The following is a 20,403-nucleotide window of genomic DNA, read 5'->3' as shown; positions in this document are numbered from 1 at the left end:
TTATTAAGAATCTAGCTATAGATGCAGAGTGTATGGCAGGTAACTACGCTGAATGGGGACATGATTTTATTTTATTAAAAGATAACTTAAGAAGCAGTTGGGCTCAACAGAATTGCCAGAAGGAGGTACATTGCATTACCTTAGGACCCACAATGACCCCTTGCAGATCTTGCTTTTTTAAACCATGAGATATACAGAACCTTGCTAATAAGTACCAAAAGCTACTTCTAACCAGTGAAAGGAAAGACATCACATTAGCTGGGATGTTCAGTCCTCCCCTCAGCATGCTGATAGTAGACTTCCCCACATTGTCTGGAACTTAAACTTCTGTGCTTATTCTGGATCCCTCTCCCTACTCCTGTCTTAAACCCCAACCCTGAATCTCATCCCCAGCCTTTCCTCTCAGGCACTTTGCTTCATCTTCCAGTATGGCCCATCACTCAGATTCTGGCCTTTGAATCATTTGGATTCATGGTAGCTCTTCTAAAATCAGAGATGTAGTGGTAAAGAGCAGTGGGCTCTGGAGCAATACCACACAGGTGCCAGTATTGGCTCCACTACTCCTGCTGTGTGACTTTGGACAGTACTTAACCTACTTTTCTAAGCCTTAGTTTTCTCAAGTGTAAAATGAGGATAATAATAGTACCTACAATACAGAGATGTGAGCATTAAATAGAATAATGAATACAAGTGAGCATAGTGCCTGCCATAACAAGCACACCATTTATGTTGGTTATTTTTATTATTATTGTTATGAATGACTCATTGAAGCTGTTAGGCTTATCTTTCTGCCTTTTCTTACTGCCTTCAATATAAGTTGGTATAAATTGTACTTATATTAAGACTGCATGGGAGTGATGTCATCAAGATGTCAACATAGGTTGTTCCTTACCTCACTCCTCCTCACAAAAACTAACATCTATTCAAAACAAGAACCACTGAGAGAATCCTCGAGCACAGGGGTGAGGCTGAAGCACCCCCTGCACCTCAGAGACCAGATGGACTGCATTAGAAGAGTAAGAGAAATGGCTGGACATTGACTGCATTGCCCCTCATGTAGGCCAGTGCAGCACCACATGGAGAGGCCTCTGGTTCTGGTTCTTCCAATGGGGAAAGAGAACCCGGGGGAACAATCAGTACCCCCTAGCATTGTGGGTCACTTCTAGGAGCACCTACTCTGATTTCACTCCACAGGCATTGTAGGAGAGTCTGAGGGGCCCAGACACTGGGAATTTAACTGATGGAGAAGCAGGGAGGAGCTTGCAACAAACAGCACATGGATTTTGGCAGATTAAGTTCATACCTGCAGTGTCCAAGCACTAATCCCAACCAGTGGCTTTGTTCATCTGCTGAACCAAGTCAGGGGTGTACTCTGACCAGGGAACTTGGTGGGGTGCAGATCTGCCTAACCGGGGTTCTCCAGTGAGTTGTTTTGCTGCCCTAGGGTTTGGTTTTCCCATACCCAGGCAAGGAGTTGAGTCACAGCCCCACCCAATGTGGAGAGTGTCATCCAGCCCCATCTGACCAGGAGGACTGGTGACAACAACTGGAGGCTGTGCAGCCCAGTGATACTCAAGCTAAGAGGCAGAAAGAGCTGATCATCCATCCCCACAGCAAAGCCAGTACTGGAGGTGGAGGTGTCCCATATACACAAGCAGGTGGGTTAATTTATAGCAAATGCTAAGGGTAGCTCCTAGCCACTCCCAACCAGAGAGCCTGTTTGGGAAACTGGGAGTAGCCTAGAATGTCCTGTCTGACTGAGACAGCCTCATCTTCTTTGGAGAGTGTCTTTCAGCCCCTTCTGACCAGAAGGGCTCGTAGAAACACCTGGAAGCCACGCATCCCACAGTGCTCAAGCTGAGAAGGGTAGACAGAGCCATTAGTTTGCAGGGCAAAGCCAGCAGCCTGATTTGGCCAGGAAACAGGGGTGTGGGGCAGCTTGAGTTAAGAAAACACAGAGTCTTACCAGTTTTAGAACTGCTTTGTTTGCTGTACATGGGAAGACAATCTAATTTGTAGCCCCACTCATCACTGAATACAGCATTCAGCCTGTGTGATAAGGGAACCTAATCAGACAGAGTGCAGAGGAGCTGCATAGCCCATTTAGTAGCTGTATGAACAGTGGTACTTGAACAGAGAGCACAGCCCATGGCCTCCCAACTCTGCAGAGCAAAACCAGTGGCCTCATCTGGACAGGGATTTCAGTGCACACTCAGGTCTGATTCAGGCCCCCAAACAATGAACTGTACAGGCTCAGGGTCCCATCCTGCTGCTCTACTTAAGCTGGGAAGCTAATTTGTAGCCCCATGTACTATTGAATATAGTACCCAGTCCTAACCAGATAATTCAGACAACCATGGAATCCATCTTACAGCCTCACTTGGGTAGGTAAGCAACCAGCAGTTCTATCCAAGTTTTGTCTGTTTTCAGCCAGTGACACACCTGGGGAGCTTCAACAGTTGCCTTACCTAAAAAATGGACCCTAATAGCAGGGTCCATCACTGGCCTCAGAGTCCCAACAGTTGCCTTACCTAAAAAGTGGACCCTAATAGCAGGCCTCATCTGCCCAAAGACATTACTAACAGTCACATTCAGAAACCTAAACTGAGCTGACTGGTGAAGAACTGTCTCTGCCAAAGCAACCTATAAAATCTAGAAGAGAAGCCCCATAACTCAAATGTACGGATGCTGTGTTAGGAGTCAAGGATCATGAAAAATCAGGTAAATATGATACCACCAAAGGAAGCTAGTAAAGTTCCAATAGCTGACCCTAAAAAAAATGGAGATCTATGAACAATGATCAAAGAATTCAAAATTCTCTTAAGCAAGTTTAGTGAACTATAAGAAACCACAAACAGCTAAATGAAATTAAGAAAACCATGCATGAACAAAATGAAAAGTTTGACAAGGAAATAGCAGCCATTTAACAAAACAAAACAAATCCTAGAGTTGAAAAATACAATAACTGAACTGAAGAATTCAGTAGTTTCAAATGCAGACTTGACTGTGCAGAGAAAAGAATCCATGAATGGGAGGAGAAAATGCTGGGAGTTACCCAGTCAGGAGAGCAAAAAAAAAAAAAAAGATGCAAAACAGTGAATAAAGACTGCATTCCTTTTTTTGAGGAATACTTCTTTGATTTCTAGTCCAGATCAGATGCTTTTATTTATACTTTCATGGAACCATGATTTTTTCCTCCAGAGCACTTTATTTCATTGGTAATTATGCATTCATTTTTGTCATCATTTGGCTAATTTCTGTCTCCTCTGCTATACCTCAATTTACATGAGATCGGTGACAATGATTTTGCTTATATTTGTATCCAGAGCCTAGAATAGTGCCTGGGACAGAAATGAATGATGGAGTGATGAATTAACTTTCATTTAAATGATTAATATGAATCCTATGCTCAAATTAATCTATTTCATTTACCATGTCCTCCCTTGTTTTGCACGTCTTTCACTATATGTCTTTTAAAAGGTACAAACTATGGTTTATATGTTATGCATAATAGACATAGATATAGATATGTATATTCATTTCTCACAGTATGATATAAAGAAGTATTCAATACTAAATGGGTATTGAGTGAATGAATGAGTGAAAAGAAATCACTGATCATAGTGATTCTAGTGCCCAGGAATGACTGAAGTTGTAGTTGTATGAGGTCAAGTAGAAAATTTGCCATGGGAGAAAGGAGGTAATGCAGCTGACCTGGAAGATAACTCTGATATAGCCTCATATACTCTTTTCAGAGTAAGGTTTTAGAATTCAGGAAACAAATTTGTACTTGATAGAGATTAATTTCAATTTGTTTTGTGAGCTTGAATCATCACTTTGCCTTGTAAATATTTAAACTCTTCTATTAGCTATGCATTCCCCTGACATTTACACTTTATTCGTAAACAGCCTCTGTTATAACCTGTAATTGCTAATAACGATGGGTAAAAGCACCACAAATTGGGGTTGCCACAGATCACTATGGAAATGACACTCTTTCCTGCTCCTTGTGAAAACAGTGTTTGCCTCACTTGGTCTACTTTGAGGCAACTCACTTTTTCAGAGATGAAAAATGACTTCCAGAAAGTTCCATGTGAAATTGAATGACATAGAAGAATCAATGAGTCCCTGCCAACCTGTGAACCAGGATGTTTGGAGAAATTAAGCTCATCCATGAGGCACAGAGACACAGGTTCTGACACACAAAACTAGTTCACTGTGATTTTGTGGTTCTCTGAGGAGCTAAGAAAGTGCTAGATCTGTCTGATTTCTCATTTAGTAGGACAGAATTTTGTTAGGTTCTTGCACCAAGAACCCTAGGGAAACTAGTTGGCCTCCCTTTTGGCCATCTTAATCTTGTTTCTATCTAACTTCAAAAATGTATACATCTGTGTAAATAAAAAGCAACATTTAAATTACATACGAGATTTTGAATACTTAAGACTTACATTCTCTAAATTGTATAACATTTTCTGTAGTTTTCCCTTCCTTATCCCCTAACTACTTCTTACTTGAAGGACCCAAATGATACAAAATGCACCATTTCCCAAACTAACACTGGTCTTTCCTTGCTGATCTGCCCTTTCTGTATTTACTGGGTCAGTAAATGACCCCCTGTTCAGCTAGGTGACCCAACATTTGAGAAATGGCCCTGAAGAAGCTGAGAATGTAATTAAGGGAAAGCAGACATATATGCACAGGCAAAATCTATTTGCTGACCAGTTCATTCTTGCATTTGGTAAATATTAACATGGTGCTAGGACTGGAAATGCAATGGAAGCACATTGCCTGCCCTCAGAAAACTGATGAGTGGGAGAAGCAGAAAAGATAGGATTACAACCTGTGAGAACTTGATTCTCTGATGGGACAGCACAATGGGCCATGGAGCACATAGATGGCCTCTAGGAAGGCCCTCACAGGCCTCCCTTCCCCAACCAGACTAAATGGATCCTTGTCATTTTGGATGTGAATTCTTTCTCTCTTTCTCTTTCCCCCTTCCATCCTTCTCAATTGGATTTTAAGTTTTTACTTATAGGCTTCTTAAAATAATTTTGAGAATTGTCCTCTTGACATTTTAACTTGATATCAAAATATTTTTATAGTAAGATTAAACATGCAAATGGTGTGATTTTTAGCATATTACAAACATTGGCATGTGAAAATAAAACAGTTTAAACACTCTTTTGAATATATTTAATGGAGTTTAAATGTCACAGAACTAAATACCCAGCATACACACTCTCACATGCACCTATATACACATGCACACTCGCTCACTCACATGTATACACACACACATTCCTTAAGAGAGTCTTCCTGTGTCCAAGACCCAAGCAAGTTTGAAGAATACCATTTTATAGGGCTATTTCTCTGATTTGTTATGTCTCCTTCATGGCACCCAGTACCATGTGCCAGACCTTGGCTGAACACTTCAGATTATCATCTCAATTAATCCTCCACAACCCATTGGGATCAGTATTGTTATCTGCATTTTACTTATGAAGAAAATGAAGCCAAGAGAAGGGGTTTGTGTCCAGGTCTTTCAGACTTTATTACTTTATTATTTATTAGAATTCACTGTAACCAAGGGATTGTAGTGTTAAAATCAATGTGGAGCACCTCAGAGAATGCATAACTCCTAGCATTCCCTACCCTCCTACCTGCTTTGCTTTTCTCCACAACACTTACCAACATCTGATAGACTGAATGTTTTACTTATTTATTATTAAATCACCCCACTTCGCCAACCCAGAATATAGGCTTCAGGAGTACAGGGACTTTGTTTTGTTCACTGCTATTTTCTCAGTGTCTAAAATAGCTGACTCATAGTAGGTGTTCAACAAATATTTGTTAAATAATGAACCAGATTTGTTGCTATAAAGCTCTCAGAATTGTAAGAGACTGGACATCCTAGTGGTTGCTCCATACTTTGATCAGCCTTTCTAGCTTCTGTTATAATTAGGTAGCAGCATGGGGTAGATCAACAGTGTACTGACTTTGAGGTGAAGTACTTTCCTGTATCAGGCAATATCAAGAACAATGGGATCTAATCACACACCTAAAGTGCTTGCTGACCACATTAAAATGGAAAGCTATATTTACTGCTTTCAAGTTACTAAAGACAGCACAGAATCAGGAAGCTTTGTGTTGAGCAATGGCAGGGATGATTCTTTGAGCTGTCACAGCCTACCTTTCAGGGGTAGGAGTTTGGGCATATCAGGCCATGCATCCCAGAAGTCCCCCAGGGCTGCAGAGCCTTCTAGAAAGGGATCAAGCCATATGCCCTGTTGGGGAAGCCACAGCTGAGTAAGTCTGATGAACCAATAGAACAGCCTGATGGAAACCTATCTGGGGATGGGATGGGAACCACAGAGTCTTCTGGAAAATAATGGATCTTAGAGAAGAAAGAACCAGGCATGATAAGCTTGACCCAGAAGCAAAGCTTTCTCTGTCAGAGGGAATAGAGATTTTAAGTAGAGCATTACTGATAGTCCCTGGCTCACTCCTGTGTACCTGTGAGTCCAACAGAAAAACAGATCTACAAGAAAAGATAGAAGGAGCTTTTCTACCAAACTGACACTCACTGGGCATGTTAGAGGAGACATCTTGGCCTGGAGGAGTAATCAGAAAACCTGGACACTAAGCAGCTCGCGATGAGCATCTACTGTGTCTGCCAAGCCTGGAAGAGTCATGCAAATAGCAGAAGAGCAACTATATCCACCTGAGCAGCAGTGGGACTTCAGCAGCAGAGCCCAGCGTGTGCAGAGCTGTGCCTCTCGGTGACTGTGAACGTGCCCACTGAGTGAACAGCAAAGCATGTGTCAACAGTTTGGGGAAGCAATGTTGCTACATGGGAATGAACTGGCTCCTGGGTCATGGGAGACTTTCACAGGGGAGACTCCCAGAAGGACGTGGGTGACTTGAGTCAATTGAAAGGAGTCAGAGCCTGGTTTTGGGGTTTATGTAGATAACGATATTTGAGTTTCATTTCAACACCTCATCTCCCCAGTTGTCCCACCACTCACTAGTTTCCCTCTCCTCCTGTCCTCCTTCACCATCTTCTCAAAATTCCTATTGGTTCAGAGAGATTATTTAAACTAGGTGGGAGGGGAAAGCATGCCCGTTTAAACTTTAGACAATTATGTGAAAGATGGATAACCTCTTAACTATTCTCAGTGTATCTGAATTTTAAAAGATCGACTTAAACAAGTCTCCTTCAGACAGCATGAAAAGGGAGAATAAAAAGTTTAAAGCAGTGGGAGGATGGGAAAAGTATTTGCCTATCTCATGCACACACTGGTAAGATTAAGAGATATGACCCAGCAGTGAGAAAATTGAATTATATGAGTTTAGACTTCAAGCTCCTTGGGATGATTATGTGCAATACCAAAGGCAGATTTATTTCATAACGAAGTCTCACTCTGTGATATGGCACTTTTGGCATGGGGTACAAACACACCTTATGCTAGATAAATAGCTTTCGAACAGTAGCATCAAATGGTACAAGAATTTTAGACTTTTAAGGATGACGAAGATATTTGTCCATTCATAATAATACCTGGTAATTTCACTGTGCTTTTCTACAAAGGGCTCCACACCCTTTGAAAAAAATGATCTCGTTTCTCTTTACAAAATTTCAGTGAGGCAAGAACTTCAGTACAGGATGGATTGACAGAGTAAAATACTTTCTCTTGTCATTCCTCCCAGCTGTCCTCTGAGGTAGCTGGGGATGCCAATTTACTAAGTATTGTTGTACTAATGTAGGAAAAATGATGATGTAGGGAAAAAATGCTTTATTCACAGAAATATTCTATGATAACACTTATAAATAGACATAGGAAGGGACAGAGAAAGGTCTGGAGATTGCTATAAATAAATAAATGGTGACTCTCTGGAAGAATAAAGAACTAGAGATGCCAATAATTTCCTTCCCAACTCTGTAGCTCTTACTAGAGAACATTGTCACTTGTCCTTCCTATGGAGTTGAATCCCAAAATCCTTACTAAGTGGTAGTGGGCGATTTGTGATTCCTGATCTCTAGTCAGAGCCAGCTAGACTTGGGTGGACATCTGACCCAGCTAGATCTATTAGATCCTTGCTCCAGGAATTTGAAATTGAGGCAGAACAAAAACTGTAAAGTGGACAGGAACCAAGATCATTTCCCTCTCTCTACCTCTACCTTTTTGGAACCATGGGTTTTGCTCTCTGAAAAGCTCAAAGTTGGCTTTAAAAGGCAGCCTTGATAGAAAAACCTACATATCTAACAGGGAGCTGATTAAATCATGGGACATCTATGTCATGGGATACAGCACAGCAGTGTGAAAAGAATGAAACTTCTGATGAACTGGTCATTCTTTATTTTTTTATGTCTTTTTTTTATTAAGGTATTATTGATATACACTCTTATGAAGGTTTCACATGACAAAACAATGTGGTTACTACACTCACCCATGTTATCATGGGCTCCCCATACCCCATGGCACTCACTACCCAACAGTATAGTAAGATGCCACAGTCACTATTTGCCTTCTCTGTGCTACACTGTCTTTCCCATGACCCCCCCAAACCATGTGTGCCAATCATAATATCCCTCAATCCCCTTCTCCCTCCCCCCACCACCCACCTCTGCCAACCCTGCCCCTTGGCAACTGCTAGTCCCTTCTTGGAGTCTGTGAATCTGCTGCTGTTTTGTTCCTTCAGTTTTGCTTCATTGTTATACTCCACAAATGAGGGAAATCATTTGGTACTTGTCTTTCTCCACCTGGCTTATTTCACTGAGCATAATATCCTCCGGTGCCATCCATGTTGTTGCAAATGGTAGGATTTCTTTCTTTCTTATGGCTGAATAGTATTCCATTGTGTACAACCTCTTCTTTATCCATTCATCTACTGATGGACACTTAGGTTGCTTCCATATCTTGGCTATTGTAAATGCTGCTGCAATAAACATAGGGGTGCATATGTCTTTTTGAATCTGAGAACTTGCTTTCTTTGGGTAAATTCCTAGGAGTGGAATTCCTGCATCAAACACTATTTCTATTTTTAGTTTTTTGAGGAACCTCCATATTGCTTTCCATAATGGTTGAACTAGCTTACATTCCAACCAGCAGTGTAAGAGGGTTCCCCTTTCTCCACATCCTCACCACCATTTGCTGTTCTTAGTCTTTTCAATACTGGCCATCCTAACTAGTGTGAGGTGATATCTCATTGTGGTTTTTATTTGTATTTCCCTGATAATTAGTGATGTGGAGCATCTTTTCATGTGCATGTTGGTCATCTGAATTTCTTCTTTGGAGAATTGTCTCTTCATATCCTCTGCCCATTTTTAATTGGGTTATTTGCTTTTTGGGTGTTGAGGCATGTAAGTTCTTTATATTTTTGGATTTTAACCCCTTGTCAGATATGTCATTTACAAATATATTCTCTCATGCTGTAGGATGCCTTTTTGTTCTGTTGATGGTGTCCTTTGCCATACACAACCTTTTAATATATTGCATTTGTTTCCCTTACTCTAGGAGATGCATTCAGAAAAAAGTTGCTTATGTTTATATACAGGAGATTTTTGCCTATGTTGTCTTCAAAGAGTTTTATGGTTTTGTGACTTACATTCAGGTTTTTTATCTATTTCAAGTTTACTTTTGTGTATGGGGATAGATAATAATCCAGTTTCATTCTCTTGCATGTAACTATGCAGTTTTGCCAACATCAGTTGTTAAAGAGGCTGTCATTTCCCCATTGTATGTCAATGGCTCCTTTATCGTACATTAATTGACCATATATGCTTGAGTTTATATCTGGACTGTCTAGTCTGTTCCATCGGTCTATGGATCTGTTCTTGTGCCAGTACCAAATTGTCTTGATTACTGTGGCTTTGTAGTAAAGCTTGAGGATGGAGAGCGTAATGCCCCAGCTTTATTCTTCCTCCTCAAGATTGCTTTGGCTATTTGGGGTCTTTTGTGGTTGCATATGAATTTTAAAACAATTTGCTCTAGTTTGTTGAGGAATGCTGTTGGTATTTTGAGAGGGATTGTGTTGAATCTGTAGATTGCTTTAGGCAGGATGGTCATTTTGACAATATTAATTCTTCCTATCCATGAGTATGGAATGTATTTCCATTTATTCATATCTTCTTTAATTTCTCTCATGAGTGTCTTGTAGTTTTCAGAGTATAGATCTGTCACTTCCTTGGTTAGGTTTATTCCTAGGTATTTTATTCTTTTTGATAGAATTGTGAATGGAATTGTTTTTCTGATATCTCTTACTGCTAGTTCATTATTAGTGTATAGGAATGCAACAGATTTCTGTGCATTAATTTTGTATCCTGCAACTTTGCTGAATTCAGATATTAGATCTAGTAGTTTTGGAGTAGATTCTTTAGGGTTTTTTATGTATAATCTCATGTCATCTGCAGACAGTGACAGTTTAACTTCTTCTTTAACAATCTGGATGCCTTTTATTTCTTTGTGTTGTCTGATTGCCATGGTGAGAACCTCCAGAACTATGTTGAAAAAAACTGGGAAGAGTGGGCATTCTTGTCTTGCTCCTGATCTTAAAGGAAAAGCTTTCAGCTTCTTGCTGTTAAGGATGATGTTGGCTGTGGGTTTATCATATATGGCTTTTATTATGTTGAGGTACTTGCCCTCTATTCCCATTTTGTTGAAAGTTTTTATCATGAATGGATATTGAATTTTGTCAAATGCTTTTTCAGCATCTATGGAGATGATCATGTAGTTTTTGTCCTTCTTTTTGTTGATATGGTAGATGATGTTGATGGAGTTTTGAATATGGTACCATCCTTGCATCCCTGGAACAAAACCTACTTGATTATGATGGATGATCTTTTTGATGTATTTTTGAATTCAGTTTGCTAATATTTTGTTGAGAGTATTTTTGCATCTATGTTCATCAGGGATATTTGTCTGTAATTTTCTTTTTTGTGGTGTCTTTGTCTGGTTTTGGTGTTAGAGTGATGCTGGCTTCATAGAATGAGTTTGGAAGTATTCCCTTCTCTTCTACTTTTTAGAAAACTTAAAGGAGAATGGGTATTAGTTCTTCACTGACTGTTTGATAAAATTCAGCAGTGATGCCATCTGGTCCAGGGGTTTTGTTCTTGATTTAATTGCTAGTAATTGGTCTGTTCAGATTTTCTGTTTCTTTCTGGGTCAGCCTTGGAAGGTTATATTTTTCTGGAAAGTTGTCCATTTCTTCTATGTTATCCAGTTTGTTAACATATAATTTTTCATAGTATTCTCTATTAATTCTTTGTATTTCTGTGGTGACTGTAGTGATTTTTTTCCTTCTCATTTTTATTCTGTTTATGTGTGTAGACACTCTTTTTTTCTTTATAATTCTGGCTAGGGTTTTATCTATTTTGTTTATTTTCTTGAAGAACCAGCTCTTGCTTTCATCAGTTCTTTGTATTGTTCTATTCTTCTTGAATTTATTTATTTCTGCACTAATCTTTATTATGTCCCTCCTTCTACTGACTTAGGGCCTCATTTGTTCCCTTTCTAGTTTCATTAATTGTGAGTTTAGACTATTTATTTGGGATTGTTCTTCTTCCTGAGGTAGGCCTGTATTGCAATATACTTTCCTCTTAGCTTGGCCTTTGCTGTGTTCCACAGGTTTTGTGCTGTTGAATTATTGTTGTCATTTGTCTCCATATATTGCTTGATATCTGTTTTTATTTGATCATTGATCCATTGGTTATTTAGGCGCATGTTGTGAAGCCTCCATGTGTTTGTGGGCTTTTTTGTTTTCTTTGCATAATTTATTTGTAGTTTCATACATTTGTGGTCTGAGAAGCTGGTTGGTACAATTTCAATCTTTTTTAATTTACTGAGGCTCTTTTTGTGGCCTAGAATATGATCTATTCTGGAAAATGTTTCATGTGCACTTGAGAAGAATGTGTATACTGTGGCTTTTGGGTGGAGAGTTCTGTAGATATCTCTTAGGACCATCTGTTATAAAGTGTTGTTCAATGCCTCTGTCTGGTTTGTCTGTCCTTTAGAGTGAGTGGAGTGTTGAAGTCTCCTAGAACGAATGTATTGCATTTTTTTTCCCCTTTTAATTGTTAGTATTTGTTTCACATATGTAGGTGCTCCTATAATATGCATAGATATTTATAATGGTTATACCCTCTTGTTGGATTGACCTCTTTATCATTATGTAATGTCCTTTTTGTCTCTTGTGACTTTCCTTGTTTTAAAGTCTATTTTGTCTGATACAAGTACTGCAACACCTGCTTTTTTCTCCCTATTAGTTGCATGAAATATCTTTTTCCATCACTTTACTTTTAGTCTGTGTATGCCTTTGGGTTTGAAGTGAGTCTCTTCTAGGTAGCATATGGTTGGGTCTTGCTTTTTTTTCCATTCAATGACTCTATGTCTTTTGATTGGTGCATTGAGACCATTTATATTTAGGGTGATTATCGATAGGTATGTACTTATTGCCATTGCAGACTTCAGATTTGTGGTTACCAAAGGTTCAAGGTTAATTTCCTTACTATCTAAGAGTTTAACTTAACTCACTTAATATGCTATTACAAACAAAATCTAAAGGTTCTTTTTTTTCTCCTTTTTTTTCTTCCTCCTCCATTCTTTATATATAGTTATCATATTCTTTACTCTTTATTTATCCCTTTTTATTACCTTTGGTGACAGCTATTTAACCTTAGCAATACTTCCATCTATAGAAGTCCCTCCAAAATTCACTGTAGAGATGGTTTGTGTGAGGTAAATTCTCTCAACTTTTGCTTATGTGGAAATTGTTTAATCCCTCCTTCAAATTTAAATGATAATATTGCCAGGTCAAGTATTCTTGGTTCAAGGCCCTTGTACTTCATTGCATTAACTATATCATGCCACTCCCTCTGGCCTCTAAGGTTTCTGCTGGGTTTTCCTTTGTATGTGTTCTTATTTCTCTCTCTGGCTGCTTTTAATAATCTGTCCTAATCCTTGATCTTTGCCATTTTAATTATTATATATCTTGGTGTTGTCCTCTTTGGGTCCCTTGTGTTGGGAGATCTGTGGATCTCCATGGCATGAGAGATTATCTCCTTCCCCAGACTGGGGAAGTTTTCAGCAATAACTTCCTCAAAGACACTTTATATCCCTTTTTCTCTCTCTTCTTCTTCTGGTACTCCTATAATATGAATATTGTTCTATTTGGATTGGTCACATAGTTCTCTCAGTATTATTTCATTCCCAGAGATCTTTTTTTCTCTGTGTGCTTCAGTTTCTTTGTATTCCTCTTCTCTAGTTTCTCTTTCATTTTTCATCTCCTCCACCATTTCTAGTCTGCTTTTAATACCCTCCATTGTGTTCCTCAATGATTGGATATCCATCTTAAGTTCATTCCTGAGTTCTTGAATATTTTTCTGGACCTCCAGGAGCACATTTATGATTTTTGTTTTGAAATCTCCTTCAGGAAGATTTATTATTCAGTCTCACTCGATCCTTTTTCTGGTGTTGAGATTTTGCTTTGAACCATGTTTCTTTGACATTTCATATTTGTCTGAGGTATAGCTCTACTGTCTGAAACTGCTCAGCCCCTGGAGCAATGTCAGGGTTGCAGGGGAGTAGTGTTGGTGCCTGGGCAGAGGAAAGCACTGTCTCCTGCTTCCCGGCTGCTATGCCTGTCTCCACTGACTTAGCCAGTGGGCCAAACACACAGGTGTAAGCCTGTATGCTTTGCATTTGTAGCTACTGTAGGTAGGGCTTCCCTCTGGCTGGCCTGATGCCAGGGCAGGGTTTGCTGGTTTGCAAGCCAGCTGCAGGCTGGCTGGGAGGAATGCACAGCCAGTTGCATATCACAGTGTGGGGCCTTGGAGCTGCGTAGCCAACAGAGGGATGGAGCACCTGAAGATTGTGAAAGTTCCCAACCCTGTCCTGTGAGGTCTGTTCTTTCCTCCAGGTTTATGTAGTCTGATACAGCCTTCTTTCCTGTTGCTCTTTCAGTGTTAGTTGTATTAATTATATTGTCATATTATATGTGGTTTTAGGAGGAGGTCTCTGTCTCACCTCTCACACCGCCATCTTTAATACTATCCTGATCATTCTTTAGAATGACCTTCAAGATATATTGTTAAGAGAAGAATGCAAGGTAGAGAATAGGAGTGATAGTATACCATCATCTATATAACAAGAAAGGAAAAGTGTAACATATGCTTAGCCATTTGCATTTCATGTGACTATTAATATGTTAGGACTTAAGTCTATTGTTTTATTTTCTTTTGTTTGCTCTGTTTCCCTTTTCTTGTCTTCCTGTGTTATTTGAACATTTTTTAGGATTCCATCTTGGTCTATCTGTAGTGTTTTAGAGCATGTTACTTTGTGTAGTCTTCTTAGTGGCTGGACATATGTGTACATATGTGTGTATGTTTACATATATGTGTATATGACCTAATCACAATCTACTGATATCAATGTTTTACCAATCTGAGTGAAATGCAGAAATCTCACTCCCATTTAGGTCCCTTTATCCTCCCTACTTCCAAGTTTCATTATCTTGAGAATCTGATGGTCATGTAATTTTTATTTCAATCTTCATATATAATTTAGAAAATTCATGAAGAGGATAGTGTGTTCTATTTATGCATATTTCTACATTCTCTATTATTCTTTCTTCCTTCCTAATTATCCAAGATTCCTTCATCATTTCATTTCTTTTGAAATACATCCTTTTGCCATTCCCAGGAATATGTCTGCTAGTGACAAATTCTTCTAGTTTTCCTTCATCTGAGAATGTCTTTATTTCCCCTTAATTCCTGATACAGAATTTGCAGTTGACAGTAATTTTCTTTCAGTATTTGAAAAATGTATGTCACTTCCTTCTGGACTCTATTGTTTCAGGTGAAAAATCTGCTATCATTTGAATTGGTATTCCCCTAAAGGCAATGTGTTGTTTCTCTCTGACTGCTTTCAAGATGTTTCCTTTGTCATTAGTTTTCAGAAGTGTTTGATGTGTCTTTGAATGAATTTCTTTGGATTTATCCTATTTGCAATTCACTTAGCATCTTTTTTGGTATATTTATATGTTTTACCAAATTTGGGGAATTTCCAGTCATTATTTCTTTGAATATTCTCTTTCAGTCCCACTCTCTTTCACCTCCCCTCCTACCTCTCCAGCTGCTGCAAATGTTGTATCTTGTTACTGTCTCTTAGGTTCCCGAGATTCTGTTCTCAGTTTATTTTCTCTGTTTTTCAAATTGGTGAATTCTCTTGATCTGTTCTCAACTTCACTGATTCTATCCTCTGTCATCTCTACTGTATTATTGAGTTCATCTAGTCATTTTTATTATTTGTTGTTTTTCAATTCTGTAATTTCCATTTGTGCTTTTTTATAGCTTTTTTTTTTGCTGAAATTTTCTATGTATTTTTTTTTACTTGTTGAAAGAGAATTTGTAATTGTTTGTTGAATCATTTTTATGATGGTTCCTTCAAAATACTTGAAGGATAATTCCAGTATCTGGCTCATCTCAGTGTGGGAGTGAGATGATTATCTTTTCTCATTCAAGTTGCAATTTTCTTGGTTCTTACAATGAATAGATTTAATTGTATCTGGACATTTAGACTATTAGGAGACTGAGTGATATTTAATTTTTTATTTTAGTAGGTAGTCACTCTGTTGAGGTTTAACATGCAGGTCCTAGCTTACTTTTGTGGACTGTGACAAAATGACAGTCTAATCTTTAGGGCCTCTACGGTGCTATTTTGATTGGTTTGGTTTGTCTCCTGCCTTTGGTGCCCAGACTGGTGGTTGCTGGTACTAGCTGAGAAAGTGAAGAAAGGTGTTTCCCCAGGCTGTGTTGCCTGGTGCCTTTAAGTGGGGGAAGAGAATTTCTACTGATATTTCCTCAAGTACCTCATGGGTTGGAGGCTTATGGTGGTAGAATTGCCCTCACTGATGTGCCCTGTCAAGTGAGGTCTCAGGGTGGGAGAGGGGAATCTCACGCTGGTAGAACAGTCCTCTGGCTAGTTATTGTTAAAAGAACATTCATTTGGTCCTCTTGCTATTTCTGATGGGCTTACCTAGAGTTGCTGGCAAGAATCCCATTCAGTTTGAAGGAAGAATAAGGCTACCTGGTTGCCTTCCATTGCTAGACTGGGTTCTGTTCAGAAAGGCCAGGCCCTGGGCCATCATCTCTTGGGTGGGGAGTCATAAAATGCCCTGACACTGTGTTGTCCTTGTGTTCTTTTGGTCCATAATCAATTCACCTTCCTTCCTACGTTTCACGGTTCTCTTTCAGTTGAGTTTTGTGTTATTTTCAATGATTTAAGCATGATTAGCAGACAGAAGCAGGGAAAGACAAGTCTCTATATATGCTTATACAGGCATAAGATTTCTCTAGAAGAGTACATAAAGAATTGGTTTCCTTGGGGGAGAAATTGGGGAATATGAGCTAGGAGGGAGAACTTTTTACATACCTATTTGTATGTTCTCATTTTAATCAGATGAATTATTATCTATTCAAAAATGAAAATAAAATGAAAAAGACAACAGAAGTCTTCTATCTCAGCCTTGTTTTCAAGAGCACAATCAAGGCCTACAAGAGAGGTCAAGCAGCATACAAATTCAACAGTCGGTAAGTTTATTAAATTTCATTGACTTTTAATTTCACTATATCAGGACTGCTTTGATCCAGGTCCCTGAATATAAGACTAATATTCTCAGTGGATTTTCATCCTGCTCATAGATTTTGAATAACTTGGAGAATACAAATGTGTAATTAGATAGGAGTAGATGCTTTTGGCAGCATACTAGAACCCCAATCAGCTGAAAAGATAATATGTGCACAACATTAAAGCAAAATTAATAACAAGACACTGATTACATGAAAAGATTTCAGGTAGTAATTATTAAATTTGCACACAACTCAGCATAATTAGTGCCTTAATTAAGATATGACCTGAAATTTTAGCTTACAAAATTAAGTCACAATTATAATCTAAAACTTACAAGATAGTTAGGTATCACTTCTTTTCTCACTTTGGGGAGCATCTTCATGGATAGTGAGCTTACAATGCAATTACTTTGATTCCCAACCTGTACCTCAGCACAATGTTTCAGCCAGAAGCCTTTAAGAATAAAGTTTAGTAACCTTCAGCCAAGGACATCCACCCAAAGCAGACTGAGCAGCTCCCAGACACACTCCTGCATCACTCTAGGGCATAAGGAAATAGTAAAGACCTATTCTCTCCCCAGCACCTTAAGTAAAATTTAAACTAGAAGGCTGATACTGACTTTGATTAAACTCTATTTTCACAGAAGTAATGTGATTTTTACTACTGACATTTATGCTTCAACACATAGTTCTTGCAAGGCATTTCAAGGCCTATAGTTTAGCACATGGTAAAGGTTCTAATCCAAGCCAAAGAATTTCTCAGCAGTAGAAAAAAATGGAGAATTCAATAAATACTGATGGGCTAGTGATTTTGGAAAAACCAAATCTGGAATCCTACCTTCATCCCTCATGTCAAAATAAACTCCAAATAGATCAAAGATTTAATATAAAAACAAAATTATAAATGTACTAGAAGATATGGGTTAATATTTTTATAATATAATCAGGAGTGGTTTTTTAACCATGATGGTTAAAACAAAACCCATATAAGAAATGGCTAACAAATTTGCCTACTTAAAAATTCTAAACTTCCATACATAAAAAAAATCATAAATTTTAAAAACCTAATTCAAGGACAAATCAAGAAATAACTGATTAAAATCTGAAACTTTCATTTATATTTTGACTCATTTTTCCTCTAAAGGCACAGCTTTATTCCTCAATAAGAAAATAAGGAAATAATTGGAAATAAGCATCATGGTTTATGTCCAAGAATATTAAATAAAGGGAAAAATCAAAAGAACTTACATGTTAAAAAATAGCCTGTAAAGTGATTATGAGTACAGAATTGCCATAGGCTACAGACGTTAAGATCAGAATATTTAATAACACCAAACAAAATATTTTCTTGATAGAGCCTTGTTAAAAAGAATATAGATGAATCCAATTTGATTTTAAAATTTATCCAGACAGTAAAAAAGATTGGAAGGAAACAAAATATCAGTAATAATCACTAGAGATAGAATTATGGATAAATATTATTGTTTTCATTTTCATTAATGTCCAAATCTTCTACAATAAGTAAATTATTTTTGTACCTAATATTTTTGTAAATTCCTTGAAGTTTTAAAGAAAATGTTATTTCAATTATCCCAAAAAGAACTAGCTTGGACTAGATCAGATATGAAAGATCAAAATTAGAGACTTGAAAAGTATAGTGTAAAATACAGTACAATAGAGTGTACAGTGTATTGTACAATACAATCATTGTGACAACTCCCCAAACCCCCTCCTTTTTTAAATCCCTCTACCAGATTTGGTGATGCTATATCACATGGGTTAAATCACAACTCCTGGTCATTCCCAGTGATGGATCTCTCTCTCTCTCTCTCTCTTCCTTTCTCTTTCTCTTTCTCTCTCTCTCTCTCTCTGACGTTGTAGGCCTAAAACACAGGCTACCTTTTCCTAAGGGCAAGCATCATGAGAGTTCTTTCATAAAATCAATGTCATACCTGTCTATTCCTAATTGCCTATGTTGGAAACAGGGAATATGAGGTTCAAAACTCTGATTACCTGGTCTTGGCAAGAAGCTTATGACTTTAATTAGAGGCACTTGCCAATCACAAAATAACTATAAGTAGAGTACAGGAAATATTATCATTGAACTTTGTACCTGTAGGCTTTCTTAATTTCCTTATCTGATGCTCCCTTATGCAAACCAAGAATTTCATATAGAGCTTCTCCAGATGTCGACATAGTCCGTTGTCTTTGGTTAGGTGTGTTGCATGCCATTTCCTCAAGCTGCAAAAGCAAAGAGAGGAAATAGAATGAAGTTTATGCCTATTGGATCCCACTTTCTAAAGTGGAAGGTGGTTCATTTTTAACTTTTTGTAAATGACATTCTGTTGTACATTTTTGGGCCAGATACAAAAAAGGGGGGGAAAAGGGTTAGGAAAGCCAAAAATGAAGCTTCAAGTCAGGGTGTTAAAGTCTTCAGGCAGCCATGCAAATGGAATATGGTTTGGTCCACATGCTTAAGTAGAAGCAAAATGTTAACTAAATACCCACTATTTCAATTCTTACAGGTCAGACATATGGAGGATTTTTGCTAGAATTTGCATAACTTCTTTTGTGTATGTTTTCCAAGTTTGCAGGCAATGAAATTATCTTCTGTTGTACTTTGACTCTATTGGCCTAGCCATTGTGAAAACAAGAGTTTCAAAAAATTTTAAAAACCCAACTTTTTATAAATAGCAGAGAAAAAAAAATCCTGGCCTCATATGGAAGGCAGGTTAGAACTTCTCCGCAGCTGTGGGATACTAGAACCCCCACAATGGCATGGCTTCTGTGCCTGATATAGAGCATTTCTTGGTGGTCTATCCAGGAAGGATTGGGCTATCCCAAATGCCAAGAAGCCATCTGCCTGCTGTGTTCTGGATCTAGAACAGGGCGCACAGAAGCAAGCACACCTGGGTGCATTCCTGCATCTACCACTTAACCTCTCTATGCCTTAACGTCTTCACTTATAAGAATAATAAAGCCCACATAATAAGGTTATCTTAAAGATTTAGAATTAATGTATACAATATACCCAGGACATAGTAAGTTCAAAGAAAAAGGTAACTATTTTTATTAAAGGCATCACAGCATGTAATTCAGAGAGTGCACTATAGTCAGACACTCTGGGTTGAAATATTGGCTTTGCCATGACCTTCCCTATCTGTAAATTGGAGACAAAAATATACATAAACTTGTGGAGCTGTTTTAAGAATTAATATATTAAAAAACAAAAACATATACAAACGTACATAGCAGCATTATTCATAAAAGTCAAAAAGTAGGAGCAACCCAAATGCCCCTCAACAAATGAATGAAATGTGATATGAACATACAATGGAATATTATTCAGTCATAAAAACAAAGGTAATTCTGACACATGCTACAATATGGGTGAATCTTGAAAACATTATGCTAAGTGAAATAAGCCAGACACAAAAGGACAAATATTGCATGATTCCTCTTACATGAGGCACTGAGTAGGTAAATTTAGAGACAGCAAAACAGAGGTTACCAGGGGCTGCAGGAAGGAGGGAACAGGAATTATTGCTTAGTGGATAAAGAGTTTCTATTTGAGATAATGAAAAATTTCTGAAAATAGATAGTGATGATGGTTAGATAACACTGTGATTGTACTTAATGCCACTAAACTGTACACTTAACAGTTCAAATGGTAAATGTTACATTCTACCACAAGAGTAAGACAAGAAAAATAAATAAGTAAAAACTGTTTAGATTGTAAACTCCTCAGATAGAAGTTTCTTGAAAATCTTTATTCATTT

At 38.1% G+C, this 20,403-nt stretch overlaps 1 protein-coding gene and 1 long non-coding RNA gene across 3 annotated transcripts in view; one reads left to right on the top strand and one right to left on the bottom strand.

The window, feature by feature from the left end:
* The window catches only part of DNAJC5B (DnaJ heat shock protein family (Hsp40) member C5 beta), a 60,755-nt gene extending 41,899 nt beyond the window's left edge, over positions 1-18,856 (bottom strand). The window contains exon 1 of the mRNA XM_017659678.3: positions 18,738-18,856. Within this exon, the coding sequence (XP_017515167.1) occupies positions 18,738-18,856 (119 nt within the window). The remainder of the gene's footprint in view (positions 1-18,737) is intronic.
* LOC118968307 (uncharacterized) overlaps positions 1-20,403 on the top strand; it is a 98,450-nt gene that overhangs the window by 54,356 nt on the left and 23,691 nt on the right. For both annotated transcript variants that reach the window (XR_012128216.1, XR_012128215.1), the window contains exon 3: positions 16,455-16,585. This is a non-coding gene — a long non-coding RNA (uncharacterized lncRNA). The remainder of the gene's footprint in view (positions 1-16,454; positions 16,586-20,403) is intronic.

Source organism: Manis javanica, chromosome 2 (assembly GCF_040802235.1).
Source record: "Manis javanica isolate MJ-LG chromosome 2, MJ_LKY, whole genome shotgun sequence".
NCBI lineage: Eukaryota > Metazoa > Chordata > Mammalia > Pholidota > Manidae > Manis > Manis javanica.
Note: the sequence above shows the minus strand (reverse complement) of the source record. Positions and strands in the feature narration are given on the sequence as shown.